Source organism: Pelodiscus sinensis, chromosome 14 (assembly GCF_052426305.1).
Source record: "Pelodiscus sinensis isolate ZL-2025 chromosome 14, ASM5242630v1, whole genome shotgun sequence".
Classification (NCBI taxonomy): domain Eukaryota; kingdom Metazoa; phylum Chordata; order Testudines; family Trionychidae; genus Pelodiscus; species Pelodiscus sinensis.
In genome coordinates this window covers 34,830,437-34,847,493 of record NC_143065.1, presented here as the reverse complement: position 1 = coordinate 34,847,493, position 17,057 = coordinate 34,830,437, and the positions used below count along the sequence as shown (strand labels likewise).

Sequence of the window (17,057 nt, the reverse complement as noted above, 5' to 3'; positions counted from 1 at the left end):
GGGAACCACTGTTCTAAAGACAGGTATTTTGTTTCTGAACTCTTCCTATAGTTTGGTAGAGCTCAAATCCAAGGTTTCGGTCCAGCTTTAACAGCCTTACAACTCAGTACCTACTGCACTGCTGTATAATTGGATTGTTTCTTTGTGCAGAGATACGACTGGTACTTGCCAGAGGCATCCCTACTCTCTTATTTAATGGCTTATAATGATCTTTCCTTAAGTCTAGCAATTTTCCTAAACTCTATTTCTAGAACTAAATTTGTGTAAAATCAACATTTTACAGTCTCTCTCTCTCAAAGCGCATTCCTTAATGCAGAAACATTCTCTTCGAATTTGGCATAAGCAATTTCATTCAGCCTAGACAGATTCTGCAAACTTGAACAGCTTCATTTATTAACCCATCAAAGTCATCTTCTGCTTACAGTTTGCCTTTTATCCCAATGGCTACAAAAACACTCAACAATGTAACTAGCAGTCTAACTAGAAGAATCATTTCACCCACCACTGAAGACAGCCCCCTCTGGGTTCAGTGTGGCAGATGAGCGCTACAACACTTCGCATACAGTTTCCACCTCACTGTATACAGTATATGCGTTGAAATCTGTGGGTTCAGGATTTCACCACATGTTCTATTAGGAGTGGGGTGCTTCAGTGTTAAAGGACATTTTATTTTTTTTAGATCCAACTAGCACCTCACAGCCAAAATGGGTTTGAAAGAGCAAAGGGGATTCTATTCTGGCTCCCTCATTGGCAACAGCATGGTTAACAAAGTCCCAGCGGAAAAGCCAGATTCTGCCCTTGCTCACAACTGTGCTGTTTCACTGGAGATATCTGGGTTGCACAGTGGGGAGAACAGAATTTGGAGACAAGGGAGGTTACACAGGCACAACCCAGGGTAGAATTTATCCATAGTTTTTTTTCTTAATTATGGATAAAGATACAAGAGCATGAAGAACACAGAATGGCAAGTGACTAATTGAGACAAATCAACATGGCAAGCTTAAAATGCTATATTTTTCAGCACTGGTTTTTATATAAGAACTGTAGATGAACTCTTCACAAAACACACATTATTTACGGAGTGCCAGGTTTTCCTATACGGTGTGAACAAACACTGGCATTACACTTCCTGAAAGAGTGCTGATCTATACTTGGAATCCCCCTTCTAGACTCTCAACTGTAGATTCCTATTGTCTCTACATTGCGTTTCTATGGAGAGTATTTCCCTTCACTTGGAAAGACAAAAGTCCCCCCCACACACTCTGTAAATAGTGAAAAATATCCAACAAAACCTTTAGATCATACATATGCATTTCTTCTAATGCAGAAATATTTTCTAAAGCTATTGTTTTGAAAAATCATTTCACTGAGGAATTCATGCCTCAACAAATAGTGAGCTTCACCTGCTGAAAAAATTACTTGGGTCTTTTTCCCTTGTATGCTAAAAGAAAACCAAGAGGAGAGGAATCCTTTGAACATTAAGGGGACTAGGCCAGATAGGAAACATACCAATATTCGTGGCCTAACTAGTACAGAAAAATCAAGAGTAATGAGCACATATTCCTTGCAAAAGAAAAACAGATTCTTCTGTAAACATTTGTCCATGTGATAAGAAATATATTCAGCAGAAAGCATTTCCTGTTCTAGGAAGCCACAAATATGTGTGTGGCCAGAGGGCATCATTTCGGTTGGTGAAGAGTTTCAAATTATTTGAATAAATGAAGCAATAAACTATTCCTACTAGTTATTCTCCAATGAGTACCCCTAAAGCATGCTAAATTCAATGCAATTAAAGCCAGGGCCCCTGGCCCAAAGAACAAAATGTACAGTAGCTCTCCAAAAGGGCCATATTCTTTAATTTAAGGTACCAAATGACACACACATCATTTAAAAGCTTACTTTATGTATGTATGATGTGAAACTGTCAAGTAGTGACATAAGCACCTAGGTCAGGTGATACAATGGTACCCAAAACAAGAAAATAATTTTCTGCACAGTTCCCAAAATACTGCAACAGGACTATGACTATAGTTATTGCCAGTGTTCCCTGTAAGCTGCGCAGTAGCACAGCTTCACAGGTGATTAATCGGTCCTGCCCAGTCAATCAGCTCCATGCACCAAGTCCTGAGCCTCTGACTGGGCGGGGCTGGTTCATCACCTCTAAAGTTGTGCGGCCATGCAGCTTACAGGGAATGCTGGTTATTATCATTTTAATTAATGGCATTAATTAATTTCAATGCCTTAAAATGGTGTTTATAGCTCAAAGCTACCCAAGGACACTATTACAAATTTTCATTGGTTTCATGTGAGTATTTTTTCCAGAAATGGTAAATCCATTTAACATGTAGCAAAAAGTCTGTGTATTGTGCAGTGTTGATTAGGAGAGGTATCCTGGATCCGGATGCAGTATATGGCTTCTTCAACCCAGTCAAGAAATCAGACATCAAAATATTTGCTAACATGCCCAAGACCACCAAATTTAAGTCTGGAAAGGAAAGGACGATCAGTCCAGAAATTGTTTTCCACAGATGCAGAAATGACGTTTCAGTGGTTCATAGTCATCCAATAGGACGTGTGTCTATGTCCTTCTTCCATGATGATGGAACAATGAGAAGAACAGAGAAAGCTGAATTAGGGCATCAGCTGGAAGTTCAATGTGAAAGAGTCCATGAGCTAATAGCATGCAACTAAGAAACCACAGTGTACATCAGAGATACCACAGCTGCCATACAAATGATGGCTAGAGATACGTTTACATACAGTGAACTGGCTGCTGAATATAAGAGGCTAATCCTTAAGGCTACATCTACGCTGCATACTTCTTTCGGAATAAGCTATTCCATATTCCAAAATAAATTTTCGAAGTAGCATGTTCACACTACAGGGAAGCCTTGGAGCTAGTCCAAGGTGGGCTTCCCTAACACAGAAGTGCTACCTCGATTTAGAGCTCGCAGGTAGCTTTGGGGAGTAATTACTTTGAATGGCCGAGGGGGAGGAACTATTTCAAAATAGCAGCAGTGGAGCGTCCACACTACTGCTATTCTGAAATAGCTGTATCAGAAGAGATGCTATTTCTTGTGGAATGAAGTTTACAGAATCTGGATAAGCTGCCCGTTATTTCGATATTATTTTGAAATAATGGAATTGCTGTATAGACACTTGCAAAGTTATTTCCGAATAATGGACGTTATTCCGAAATAAAGTTGCTGTGTAAACGCACCCTAGTGGATTTAGCACAGCTATTTCTGTAACTGAAGTCTTTGACAGGTATGATAACAGTAACTCTGTGAAACTGTAGAAAGATAGTGCCAGTCAGGTTCTAAGGTTGGATGCAAGAAACACCAGGTGATTGGTGAATGCCCTGTGTCTCCAATGGAAAAAAGTGTCTGAAAATGGCATCCAGCAAGCAGCCGCTTCTCAGATTTCACTGTGAAGAAATGTTCAAAATGCACCTAAGAGTGTAGCAGCACAATGGATGCAAACATCCTTCTTCCTGGAGGCTTTTCAAGTGATGACATAGCAAAGTTCATCACTGGCAGAGGCGTTATAGGAGCCCAAGGCTTGAACTATACTCAAGAAGAAGATGACACATGGATGCTTCTGCAATATGGCTTCAGTGTTCCTGGGGGGGGGGGAGGGGGGCAGTGTCAAAGGAACCCTACTATTTTAGTCAATAGCAAGGACCAAAACATCTGTATCAGTTGACCTATTTCCAGAAATGGAACACAGAGAAAGGTGCCTACAGGTTGGACCTCCCTTGTTCAGCACCCTCAGGACCTGACATCCTAAATGAAGGAATTTGTCAGATAAGGGGAGGTCCTCTGCCCTGCCACGGGCCTGCCAAGACGTTCCCCCTCCCTGTGGTTGGCTCCGCTACGGCCCCACTGACATCGGGCTCCAGCCTGCAGGGGTTGGACTTGGGCTCCAGCCTATTGGGAGCTCCCTAGCTGCCGTGGCCCCACTTCTCCCCCGCCTGACCGAGGATCCCTGGGGACAGGGCTTGCCAGCTGCCCTGCTTTTGCCACTCACCAGTCCCGCTGCTGCCCTGCCAAGTCAGGGCTCCTCAAAAACGGGGCTCGCCAACCACCGCAGCCCCGCTTCTCCTCTGTCCAACCAGGAATCCCCAAGGACAGGGTTCACTGGTCCCATTGCTGCCGGACCTCAGCCAGGGCTCCATGGGAAAAGGGCTCGCCAGCCACTGTGGCCCCGCTTCTTCCCCCACTGAGCTGGGGATCCTGTGGGATGGGGCTCACCAGTCCTGCTGCCATCCAGCCTGGCCAAGGCTCCCTGGGGATGGAGCTTCCAGCCGCCAGGGCCCTGCTCCTCCTCAACCAGACCGGGGCTCCCTGGGGATAGGGTTTGCACTTCCAGGCACTGGGGCTTGTTGATCCAGCGACATCCGTGGTCCTGAGAATCCCATATTTAGGAGGTTCAACCTGTATTTCAATCCACATCTTATCAGCACAACTGGTAAGGGTTGCTTCAGGCCTGTACGTGCATTTTTTGATGTACTCACCCCTGACTCTGCAACATATTTCCTGCTGTCCACAAAATAAGAGGATGTGACTGTCATCCCTATTCACTATTGGTGGAAAATAATCTGTAAATATTGTCATAACCAATAGAGCTTATCACTTCAAAGATCTTGCCAAATGGGAGAAAGTGACAGGCAAGCGACAATTTGTGCAGCAATGAAGTTGGTAGCAGAGCTGAATGACCAAAGAGAAGTGGCTAGATTTGTGCCTCAAACTAGCCACTAAAAAGAACAAGTCGCTGGTCAAACTCTCGCCATATGAGAATAGTTTTGATAAGCACATCAGAAAAGCATTTTAAAGAAGCTTTGGATGTCTTTGAACATAGGGAAGCCAGATACTGGTTCACCGCTGCAACATGGATAGAAAAATGTGGATGATGAAATACTTTTCCAGGTTTGTCAAGGGCCCAGTGGTATCTAAGCTTCTACAAGACCTTTTGTGAATGCACCAGGGGAAGTCACTGCACAACCAACTTAGTTTTCAACACAATCTTCCCTGCACAGAATGCAAAAGAGTGTGTGGGTTACCACAATCTCCAAACAGAGATCATAGTGATGAAAGATACAATGGTAATGAGGTAGAGTAGACACAACACCAGTGCTGTGACATGTCAGTGACACCTGTAAATAGGTATTAGATTGTTTTAACCTTTAGCCGATTGTTGTCATGCTTTGCCATCATTAAACTCACAAATACAAATATTTCAAAGTGGCCATTTTAACATGTTGATGGTGTCCTTGTTTATCTCTGTTTCTAGGATAATGGCCCCTTGTGACAGCTCTACATCAGACCTCCTCTTAAAGTAGCTTTCAAATGCTGGATGATCTGTGTGTGTTTAGAGAAGGCAGATTAAGTCATCCAATGTCAGCAACATCTGCCGCAATCTATTACTAAGTCAGTGGTGCGCAACCTTTTTTCATCTGCGATCCCCATGAGGGCCACCAAATTTGGTTGAGGGAAAAAAAAAAAGGAAGTGGCCCCTTTAATTGTCTGGCCACTGTCTCCTGCCACTCCTCCATCCCCGCCGCATGTACGTCGGGCGCTGAGCCGGGAAGCCAGGAAAGCGGCCGGCTGGATCCAAGAGCTGCGACCCTCCCCCAGGAAGGTCCATGGGTTGCACACCACTGCTCTAAGTCACTGATCCTGAGATTGGGTCGACACAGATGGACACTTGTAGCTGCATAAAGCTCGGCATGAATCTACTTGTGAATATCCAATCTCAGCATGAGGGACTAAGTAGTGACATTACAAAGTCTAACAAAGGAGAAGGCAATAAGAAGGAGTTTTATGATCAGGGTTACCAAAGACTTCTAGTCTAATTCAAACAGGTCTGGACTTGAGGGAGGGGAAGGTGAGGACAAAGAGCTACAACACACACTTTCCTATAACAAACATAAAAAGCTCCAATACTAACCCTTAAAAGAAAAGAAAAAAAAAATCTCACCAGCAAAGATGATACAAGCCCCTCACTTGTGAAATGTAAAGCAAAAAACTGGAAAGAAAAATTAGGGAATAACCTGTAGGAAAATCCTATATTGTCCACAGAATAGATTAGATGACTCACCAGATCAAACTACAAGAATTTGTGAAACAGAATGAAATTGGGTAGTTATGCGAGTCACAAGCTCTGCTCAAATAACCAGCATGTTATGTTAGAACACAATACATGTAGGCTATGTCTAGACTACATCCCTTTTTCGTAAAAGGGATGCAAATTAGACGTATCGCAATTGCTAATGAAGCGGGGATTTAAATCTCCCCCGCTTCATTAACATAAAAATGGCTGCCGCTTTTTTTTGGCATGGAGATTTGCCGGAAAAAAGTGCCAGTCTAGATGCTGATCTTGCGGAAAATAAAGCCTTTTCTGAAAGATCCCTTGTTTCAGAGAGGGATAAGGGATCTTTCGGAAAAGGCTTTATTTTCCGCAAGATCAGCGTCTAGACTGGCGCTTTTTTCCGGCGAAGCTCCGTGCCGAATAAAAGCAGCAGCCATTTATATGCTAATGAAGCGGGGGAGATTTAAATCCCCGTTTCATTAGCAATTGCGATACGTCTAATTTGCATCCCTTTTACGAAAAAGGGATGCAATCTAGACGTAGCCGTACATATTTATATTGCACTCCTCACAGCACTGTCTGTGTGCTGCGGGAATAATGTAAACCAAAGTATAATGCTACTCTGGACTGAATAGTGCAGGTTAAATGGTTCACATTTAATTAAAAAAAAAAAAAAAGAACACATCATTATCCACATTTTAAAAACTTACATTTCCAAAAGCTCCTCATGCTTTTTGTTATCCTTTCCCCAAATCTCAATGTCCAACATATCCTTCCTGTCAGGGAAGTAGTGAAAATCAAACTGTTCCCTCCACTGAGGATTTGCACTCTTACACAGTGTCTAGAAAACATGCAGTTATAATGTTTACTTTTCTCAAATGACACTTATTTCCACAGTTATGTATACATCAATTTCATCTACAAGGATAAGGCCTGAAGGTGGGGCATCAGATACCAAGAGGAGAATCCACAGTTGAGGTCTGCAATCTGTCATGCAGATTTGCATTTCTCTTAAAGGTATTTTCTTCCCCATAATGATAAATAGAAAAGCATGGATGTGAATGTGTGGCAGGAGAAATGCTCATATAAGGAAGTAGAACCACCATGTCCAGTTGAAATAGACCACAGGACTAGTTCAATGTCACTTCTATTGAATAAATCAGACGCAAGCCCTTGGAAGTCAGTGAGATTCAACAGGTTTAAATGAGATCAGAATCAGGTCCCAGGTTTTCATTCTTTTATGTAAATACACAGGGACCTTAGAAAGATGGGAATATGCAGTTAGGATATGCTCTTGTAAACCCTTAGGGTTCATCTAGACAGCCACGCTCTGTCAGGATACTTCTGGTATCCCGGAATAGCGTTTTCTGTGTCTTAACTGCATTTCAAAATAACAGGCGTGCTATCGAAATAACGGACTTGCTATTCCAATATCCCGGTACGGTTCCACAAGAATTAAGGGACTTGTCAGAACAGTGGTCTCTCAAATAAGTTTGAAATAAACTACACAATTTGTGTAGCTCCAATCGCATAGCTTATTTTGAGCTAGCGCCGCTGGGTAGATGCACCTTCACACACACACACACCCACCCACCCCTTTATGCATGCAAATAGTTCCTTTGAGTTCAGTGAGACTATTCACATGCAGAAATTTACACAGGAACATGAGTGTATGCAGGATAAGAACCTTAATTGCTTGTGATACACAATAGATTAGATTATATTGGAAGTACACCAGCAGACCTTCTATATGTGCACTGGCCATTACAAGAGACAGGATACTGGATTAGCTGCACCACTGCTAGTGTTTATCCTTTGTTGTCTGTTGTGTGATTGAATAAGGGTAAGTGGAACAATCCCCATAAAAGGATGTGAATCATTTTCAATTTTAATATTTATTAGGATGTTAGAGATAAACATAAAAGTGCATCCTAGATGGAAAGAAGGCATCTTAACTATAAAGATTAAGAGAGCTGTTTGTTATTTTTTTTAAACTATTTTTTAAATGAAACAGGGTCATGTGCTGTTCCCCTTTGGTTAGAATTATATTAACGACAATCACAAGATGACCACGTTTTGTGGACACTCTGTAGTAAGCTCACCAGAACTTCTTTTTAGAATTATCAGATCCTGTCTAGCATATCTAGCTCATCTGTTTGCATTAAGAGGGTTTTGTTTTTAACTGTGTTTCCCCCAGTTTTAGAATGAAAGGGTAAAGCCCAATGGAACTCCATTCAAACTATGGACTACAGGGGAACTGCACAGGATGCAAGTAAACATTAATTCTGGCCCTGCTCTAGGAAGAGCACAATGTAGAACAAGCTCTGGACAGCAACACTGGAAATTTCACAGTTTTTTTTTTAAATATTAAATATGAATAGTCCTTAAAAGCCAATGAACGTTTTTAAAGAGTCAAGGCACAGATTTTTAGAGTCTGTCCTCTATAGCGCACTGAACATTACAAAATGACTTCTGTATTGGCAGAGAACAAAACCATGTGTTATGCATGAATATGGTTTCATTATATATTAGTGCTGCATATCCATCACTGTGAAGCGTGTATTTTACATATATAAACACACAACGTATTCGCTATTTCCCATTCTGCAGATAAATGTACATATGAGGAAAAGGTTCATAAAAAAATCTAAACTCCCTGAACCTGATTTTGATCTCACTTACACTTCTATAAATCAGGAATCATTCCACTGAATAAAGAGTCTCAGTGGTGTAAAGAAAAAAAAACAAAAACAAAACATCTTTTATTTGCCCAACTTGCACACTTATAGCAATTGTCAACACTTACCTTACTCTTATATTTTTGATCTCCTAGTTTCAACAAGACAAAAATCTGTGTCATGCCCCTTCCTGGGATATTCTTCCCTTCTAATAAAGTGATAGTCACAATCCCATTCCATAGCTCGTTCCTTCGCATGGAATCAGACAGTCGCATATTTCGTGTAAAACTTGTCTGAAAAACAAGTTGACTTCATGAAGATACCATTAGATACATCTCTGAAGCACTTATATTCCAAGTGCCACAACCTCTAGTGTAGCCTCATATTACCTCTGGAGGTGGAGAATTAGTGTTATCCCTTTTTTTAATATATAGATGGTGAGCTGACAGACACTATATGATCTGCCCAATGATCACACAGGAAATTTGGTAAGGATGGGAACTGAGCATGGGTTTACTGATTCAAACCACCAGACTATTCTCTTCACCTGTTATGAGCCTATAGCACTTTGCTGGCTTATCTTTAGTATTTCTTGTTATCAGAATTCGGGCTTTTGGCTCAAAAATACTGATGCCCGCTGAAACATGATTACTGTTATCTGGTGGTTATACGGTACCTACACCATATATATATATACACACACACTTCATCATGCAGTGGTACCTAACAGTAGAACATTGGTCATATTTTATTGGCAGTGGAAATGACTAAAGGGGCCTTTATTTTGGGGCAGAAAAAACTGGAAATTTAAGGCTACCTCTTTCTTCTCAGGGTAACATATGCCACATTTAAATTGCCATGCAACAATTTTTAACATGCCATGTATCTGTGCTTCATTTGTGACAAACCAGTGAGTCCAAAATTTAGGAGGATCTTTCACTAATTGCATGAAAACAGGACGTATTAACTTTAAAAACCAACTATGAAATGTATCAGAGGGGTAGCCGTGTTAGTCTGAATCTGCAAAAGTGGTGAGGAGTCCTGTGGCACCTTATAGATTAACTGAAGTGTTGGAGCATAAGCTTTCGTGGGCAAAGACCCACTTCGTCAGATGCATGTAGTGGAGATTTCCAGAGGCAGGTATAAATATGCAGGCCAGAATCAGGCTGGAGATGACGAGGTGGATCCAATCAGGGAGGATGAGACCCACTTCTAGTAGCTGATCTGGAGGTGTGAATTCCAAGAGAGGAGAAGCTGCTTTTGTAGTTAGCGAGCCATTCACAGTCTTTGTTTACAAAAGCAGCTTCTCCTCTCTTGGAATTCACACCTCCAGATCAGCTACTAGAAGTGGGTCTCATCCTCCCTGATTGGATCCACCTCGTCATCTCCAGCCTGATTCTGGCCTGCATATTTATACCTGCCTCTGGAAATCTCCACTACATGCATCTGACGAAGTGGGTCTTTGCCCACGAAAGCTTATGCTCCTACACTTCAGTTAGTCTATAAAGGTGCCACAGAATTCCCCACCAACTATGAAATTGTGTCACTAAATAATAAGATGGCAAGAGCACCTCAGGCCTGGGAACAGCATTTTAAGGAAGAATTACACAGTAACAAAATGCTTAAGTCATGGGAGGCGCATACACACATTTTAACTTGATGTTTACTGGTTAAAATACCAAAATGTTTGAATCCCACATGCATATTAATATGCTTCTATTTAAAACGTACTGTTTGGCTTTCCTGGCACGCTGGATGAAAATTCCTACCTTTAAAAAGAAAATGAGATTTTGATTCATAAATCCAGCTGCAAAGCAATTTTTTTAAGTTCATCTTGTAGGCCAAAAAGCTAAAGCATGACTGTTCCCATGGACATACTTCAAAGTCCCAGCAGATATATTCCTCCCTAAACACTGCAACTATTTCAAAATCCTTTTTATAAAAAAGGGAGTAATGTCCACAAGGGATCAAAGGGCATCCTACAGTCTGGCAATTGCCTAAGAAAAATGGCAGTGCTTCCATGAAATATGCCCTAAAATAATTTTGTGGCTTGGTATGTCCTAATTTTGAATTGGATGTTTATCTTGGAAAGGCTTCTATCTAACTTGTCCATAAAACAGCTCCACTTAGCTCTACGAGCCCTGTGAAAATGGAATCCAACGCTGGCTATTAAAGGGGCCTAGAGATTGCTTCCATATGGCAGAACAGCATGGGAGTGGACGGCTAAGGCCTACAGCAGGCGTTGCTTGGCTTGAGCTCCCGATCTATCCATGGACACTCGTTGCATTACACCATAACATCTGGATTATTGCTTGTAATGTCCCTGGGAAATATCCACTTCCCATCAAAGCCTTTATCTATCTCAGTTGTACTTTGAACATTTTAGTATTTAACACAGTCATGTTTGATGTGATGTACTTGCTGCTTTAGGTCCAAGGATTCACCGCCCCCCCCCCCCTTTCCTTGAAGGAGGGAGAAGGTTTTGAAGCTAGTTCACAAAAAACAGAGTAACTTTATTATCTGCAGTACATTTTGTTTTAAATTGAAATTTCCACTTAGCTAGTGTCTCCAGGCTCAGCAACAAAGAAAGTTATCATCACTTAAATTTTAAAAACAAATTTGGTGAGTCTTCTCATATGGATCCTTTCTGGTTTTGATCAGTTCAGTGTTTAATGGTGGCGGTCCAGGCCTATGGTCCTCTTAACCAGTATGTAAGTCCTCAGGGCAACATTCAGTATAAGATGAAGGGCTACAAAAGGCCATATGCATGATTTCTTTAGCACCAGCCATGAGTAAGGGTACATCTAAACTCCACCGCGTCCAAGGAACGTTTTGCTTTTCTGCCTTTCCCCTCCCCGAGGAAGAGCAAACACGCTCTTCGGGGAGCCCTGAATACCTTGTTCTATGAGGCATAAGGGCTCCTCCGAAAGCGGAGGCTTTTCCATTATTTGGCCTGGTCTAAATGGGGCCAAATGGAGGAAAAGCCTCTTTCGGAAAGGCGATCTAAAAAAGCGACACAAATTGGGGAGCGTAATTTGCATCGCTTTCTGCCAAAAAAAAAACAAAAAAACAAAACAAAAAAACCCACCAAAAAAAAAAAACAAACAAAAAAAAAAAACAACACACCACACAAACCACCCCTATAATGTAGACCTAGCCTAAGAGAGGAGACCTGAACATCAAACTCTGCTTCCTGGCTTATGGACTTTTCCAGCTCTGCTCCATCCCTGTCCACCTCCACAGGGAAGGGGGCAGGCCTGCTGATGGAGGAAAAGGGGAGAAAAGGAGGCCGTTGCTCCAGGGCCCAGCTATTCAAAGGAGCCTGAGGCTCCTGGCCTCCACCGCTGCTACTACAGCACCAGCTTGAGCCCCGGGCCCTTTAATTCACCTCCAGCATGCCTCGCGGCTCTGAGGATGGAGGGGGTGGGGCACCATGCTCTGGGCATGGCAGCAGGATGACTGTCCTGGCCCCACCTCTTCTGAGAGCACAGAGCAGCTCCTCCTCCACACACACACACACACACACACACACACACACACACACACACACACACACCTTGCCATGGGGCCTGCACAGGCCATCAACTCCCCTGGGAGGGGGGCAGCAGCAGCCCTCAGAAGGCTGCTCTACCCACCACAATGAAGGTGACTGGTTCAGGGGCCAATTCCAGTATTTGGGCTAGACTGTGGATATTTCCATGGGTCGAAGAGGACAGTTTGCACTTAGGCGAATGTCACCCCAAGGTAAGAAGGGACAGATATTTAATCATTCATTTTCAAATCATAATGATTTCATTAGAACTCTTCTCTCATGCTTGTCACCTAAGTGTTTCAAGGTGAATTACACAGTGTCGATGAAGTTAGCCTTGCATCATCCCCATGAGATCAGAAAGTATTACCTCCACACTACAGACAGGCAGAGAAAAGTTAAGCGATGCGCACAGGATCTCAAAGCAAATCAGTAGCAGAGCTGGTAAAGAACACAACTCAGGCTTCCTCACTTCTAGACACTCCTCCAATCATTACTAGGTTACACTCCCTCCCAGAAAGGGCACGGTGCTTGTGGGGAAGGGTCAAAGCTTTTCTGTCTGCTGGTGAGCAATAAAAAAAAGAAACTGTCATACATTTATTTAAATTATACAGTGAGGTGGACAAGCGTAAAATGAACCCATCTTTCGCCTCCTGTACTTAAAAGGATGAGACAGGACAACAGAAAGTGTTCAAATTCCTGTGAACAGGTCAAAGCAGAAATGGGAACCACTCTAATTTGCAAAATAAAATAAGAAAAAAAAGTAAGTTTCTGGACCTCTACTCATTAGGCAGGAAAACTGTTCTGCAGAGGCAGTTTCCCTCTGGGAAAGAGGAGTGGAGGATGAGAAAGGCAATTGAACTGACGTGAGATTGCTGTGATGACACATGACCCTTTGGCAACTGAGTTCTATGGCATTGTTGCCCAAAGGGTATTGCTATAGAGAGCCAAATACAATGAGGCAGGCAAACACACACGCTAAAAGGAGGGTGAAGCATTATCCCCTGTGATAAGAGGTGTAGGAGTACTTCATTCCAGAGCCATCCTTTCAGCCAATTTATTCAATCAGCTTTAGATATCAAGGTGGCAATTTAATCACTTGTTTAGGAATAAACTGCTGCAGGTCAATCCCCTCAGTCCCCCAAGCAAACTCATTTGTTTGCTTCCTAGATGTTCAACGCTGAAAGGTTATTCATCTGTACAAAGCATGGAAATAACATGCAGGGCACCCTCGGTGCAAAAGTCTAGCCACATGGGAGAAACAAGGCTACTAAGCATCAGCCATAGATTTCTCCTATGCCTCAAAATACCTCTACAGGCTAAGCAATCTTGGGGGGCGGGGGGGGGGGGGGAAGAGGAAGGGAAGGGGGCACTTCATTTGTTTGTTTGTTTTTTTACAGATGGAGAAAGTAGAATGAATGCTTCCGAAAAACAAAGGGACCATGTTTCTCTCGGCAGCATTAGGTAAGTTTGAGAAGCGAAGAAGCAAGCCGCACTCAAGTTTGGTTTTTTTTGATAAAGCTATGTCATCCCACATTCCCATCCCAAGCAAGGGGCTCCAAATACAGTGCATATCTCTTGCTAGCTTTGGAGATGTAATCATGCCACATAACTTAATGTGACCCTTCCCTCCAAAATCAGTGATAAATATATGCTGATAAACAAGCCTGCCAAATTGATACCTCTTGCACCATACTGATTTCATATTCACTATTCAGTAGTGGAGATTGTCTCTACATCATACCCATAGCCAACACTTGCATAATTTTTTATCTTCTATTTTCTTCATTAAAAAGTCATATTTACTTTTAAAAAAAAAAGAGAGTAAGATAGGCAATAAATAAGAGTATTTAAAAAGGTAACAGGTTTAATTTACATTTTTCCACTCTGCATATGAGACTACAGCAGTTTTTGGTACCAGAGTGAAATCATTGCTCCTTTTGGGGATATTTCTGGATACCTGCAAGATGGACTAGTGACTAAAATAATAAGACTCATTTGCAACATTGACATCTGCTACGTAAAACCAAGATAAAACTGAGGGGACCAGATCCAGTTATAAGCCATAATTGTCTCAGATATATATCAGAGGGAGAGTCATGGAAATTTCCACTACATGCATCTGACAAAGTGGGTCTTTGCCCATAAAAGCTTATGCTCCAACACTTCGGTTAGTCTAGAAGGTGCCACAGGACTCCTCAGTTATATATAGGAGTCGAGAAATCAAAGACTGAAAAATATAACTTATTTTTCCCCTTTAAGTCCTTCTACCCACATATGAAAATACTGCATAACAACAGGATACGAAAAGTACAATAAAATCCCACTTTAGTTCAGTTTGTTAAAAAGTTAAGCTACCCCTAATATAAAATATTTGTTTTCCTGATCATGTTAGAGATGTAGATTTCTGAGACACATTTAATTTAATCAGTGTGATGCAGATTTACACTGTTGCTCAAAGTGTAAAAGCCTAAACAATAGTACTAAGTTTGTGTATCCATTATATAATGCTCCCCCCTCCCATATTTCTGGTATCTTTATCCAGTCCGTCTGCATTTCTTCTACCCCATCATGCTCTTCTGGCCATTTTTCTATAACCTCTCATGCCTTCACCTACATATCTATATTCCCCATGCTCACCATTTTTCTTTCTAGCCTTTATGTTCTGCCACAAACTGCCAGTACGGTTTCCACAGCCCAGAGTTTCCTAACTAAAGATGGTTATTGATGGACAGTACTAGTGTTTTAAAGCAGTAGCAGAATCAATAAACCTGGAAATATTGCTTTGTCAGATTTTTTTCCAGCACATTCTGGGAAATTCTTTACTGCCTCGGATAGCCGCAGAAGCTTTTCTTAAGAGATCACACTAGAGCATGAACTATGTCTTGTCTGTGAAGAACTGAAGCGCTCTTACCCTCTAGTGGCTATAACTGAATAGAGCAAAGGGTTGCAGTTATTTTTTCTTGCAACAATAATCTTGCCTGCACTAATCCAATATCAGGCTTTGTCATCTCTTAATTTTATTTAAAAAGAATTGTTAAGATGTTAGCTGGAGCCTTGGGAACTGAATGACCTGCCAACATGAATTAAAGCTTTATCTTCTTTTTTCCCCCTTCAAAAAATGTGTTTAAAATACAGAGAGATAACGTACAACAAAAAAGAAACACAGAACTTTGATGGGTTTGGAGCAAAAGGACAAGAGTTGGAATATCTGGCTCCGTGGCCCGGGACTCCAAGCCAACGCGATTCAAGTGACAGCTGTGTGCGCCCACATGTCAGAAAGAGATCAAGCCACATGTGATCAAGGGTTGGCCCTAGTAATTTCAAGAGCTTTCGTTAAAAACTAAACTGTTGAGCTCTTCAATTATTCCATCACTTTCTGTCATATTCCATTGAGCAATTTCTGGCTGTATCCCTGCAGTATGAATACAGCTGTGGAAAGCCAGCATTATTCCTGGAATGGGTTGGGTATGCCAAAATAGCTGCAGACCTGTGCCCAGGAATGTGCACTGCATGGCCTCTCTTTAAAAAAGTATTCTGGTGGTATTATACCTGGTGGATTCTACCTACCATGCGCTGAAGGGAAAAGTAATTATTCATTTAATATATGCACAAATAGCTTCTTGAGGAAACTCCCAGATGTTATGCATTCTTAAAAGGGCCAAATTAGGTTTTTCTAAAGTTATGTTGTAAGCTCTCAAAATACGGGATATCAGCATCAGATCTTAAGTTTCTATCATCTACGCAGAAGCATTTTGGGTCCTTTATACAGCTGGCTTATCATGCCAGTCCCTTTCCTGAACAGTTTAAAATCCAATGTACGTATGATGCAATAAGTAGGTGCACACAAAAAAATGGAGGCCCAAAGAGATGAACAAAACTGAAAGGTTTATGTGCATACATAGTAATGGCACATGCACGTCTTGATAGCATCATTTTATTTCTTTAGCAGCCAGAATACCTGTCCATTTCTTCAGGGAAACCCTCTGCAGTAACAGAAATGTCACATAAGATGTGTCTTGTGGGAGAAAGGGAACAAGAAACTTACAGGGGAAAAGGGATGAAGTTACCTTGGATGAAGTTCGTTTCTTCCGATTTGACCACTTCTATCCATGCGTGCCCACCATTGTAACAGAGAAAATCCAAAGGAAAGGGAGGAAAACAGGGAAAGTGGTTAGCCAGATAATTAAGAACACTGGTTTGTAAACTGTGGTAAGGAAGGCATATTACTAGTACAGAGTTGGATCTACTACTGCATTCAATTAAACTATTTCCTTCGCAGATCATAACAAGCAACAAAACCAAACACCTGAATTGCACCAGAAATAAAAGGAAACAAAGCATCAAGAATAAAAAGTGGAGGAGACCTGGAGCCATTAGTAAAATGCATTGTTCACACTTCTGGTGCCATCTGGTCCTACTAAACTAATTTAAGGGGGGGGGGAGGAGTTTGGAAATCAGCTTGCTCTTAAGTGCATAATATGGACCAGGCCATTTTGCTCTTCTGAGTCTATTGAAAATGGCTGTGCTATTTTAATTTGAAACACAAAGGTCTAAAATATGGTCACTTAAATTTTCAGAATGCACCTACTCTTCGGGCATCTGTATTCTGACTATTAACACCCCTCAACTCCTCCTCCACTCCCACCAGCCCCGCATCCCTAAGGCTGCTACTCAGAACTAATGCTGCATCCTCTCTTATCCCAAAGCCCCCAGTAGCACTCTGGCCTATCTCCCCTTAATGTTACCAGAGGAACTGT

At 41.8% G+C, this 17,057-nt stretch overlaps 1 protein-coding gene across 6 annotated transcripts in view; it reads right to left on the bottom strand.

Moving 5' to 3' along the window:
- Window positions 1-17,057, bottom strand: part of MCTP2 (multiple C2 and transmembrane domain containing 2) — a 184,733-nt gene that overhangs the window by 94,478 nt on the left and 73,198 nt on the right. For all 6 annotated transcript variants that reach the window (XM_014575411.4, XM_075897001.2, XM_014575410.4 and 3 more), the window contains 3 exons: window positions 16,368-16,403; window positions 8,897-9,061; window positions 6,801-6,931 (listed from right to left, as the gene is read on the bottom strand). In XM_014575411.4, the coding sequence (XP_014430897.3) occupies window positions 6,801-6,931; window positions 8,897-9,061; window positions 16,368-16,403 (332 nt within the window). The remainder of the gene's footprint in view (window positions 1-6,800; window positions 6,932-8,896; window positions 9,062-16,367; window positions 16,404-17,057) is intronic.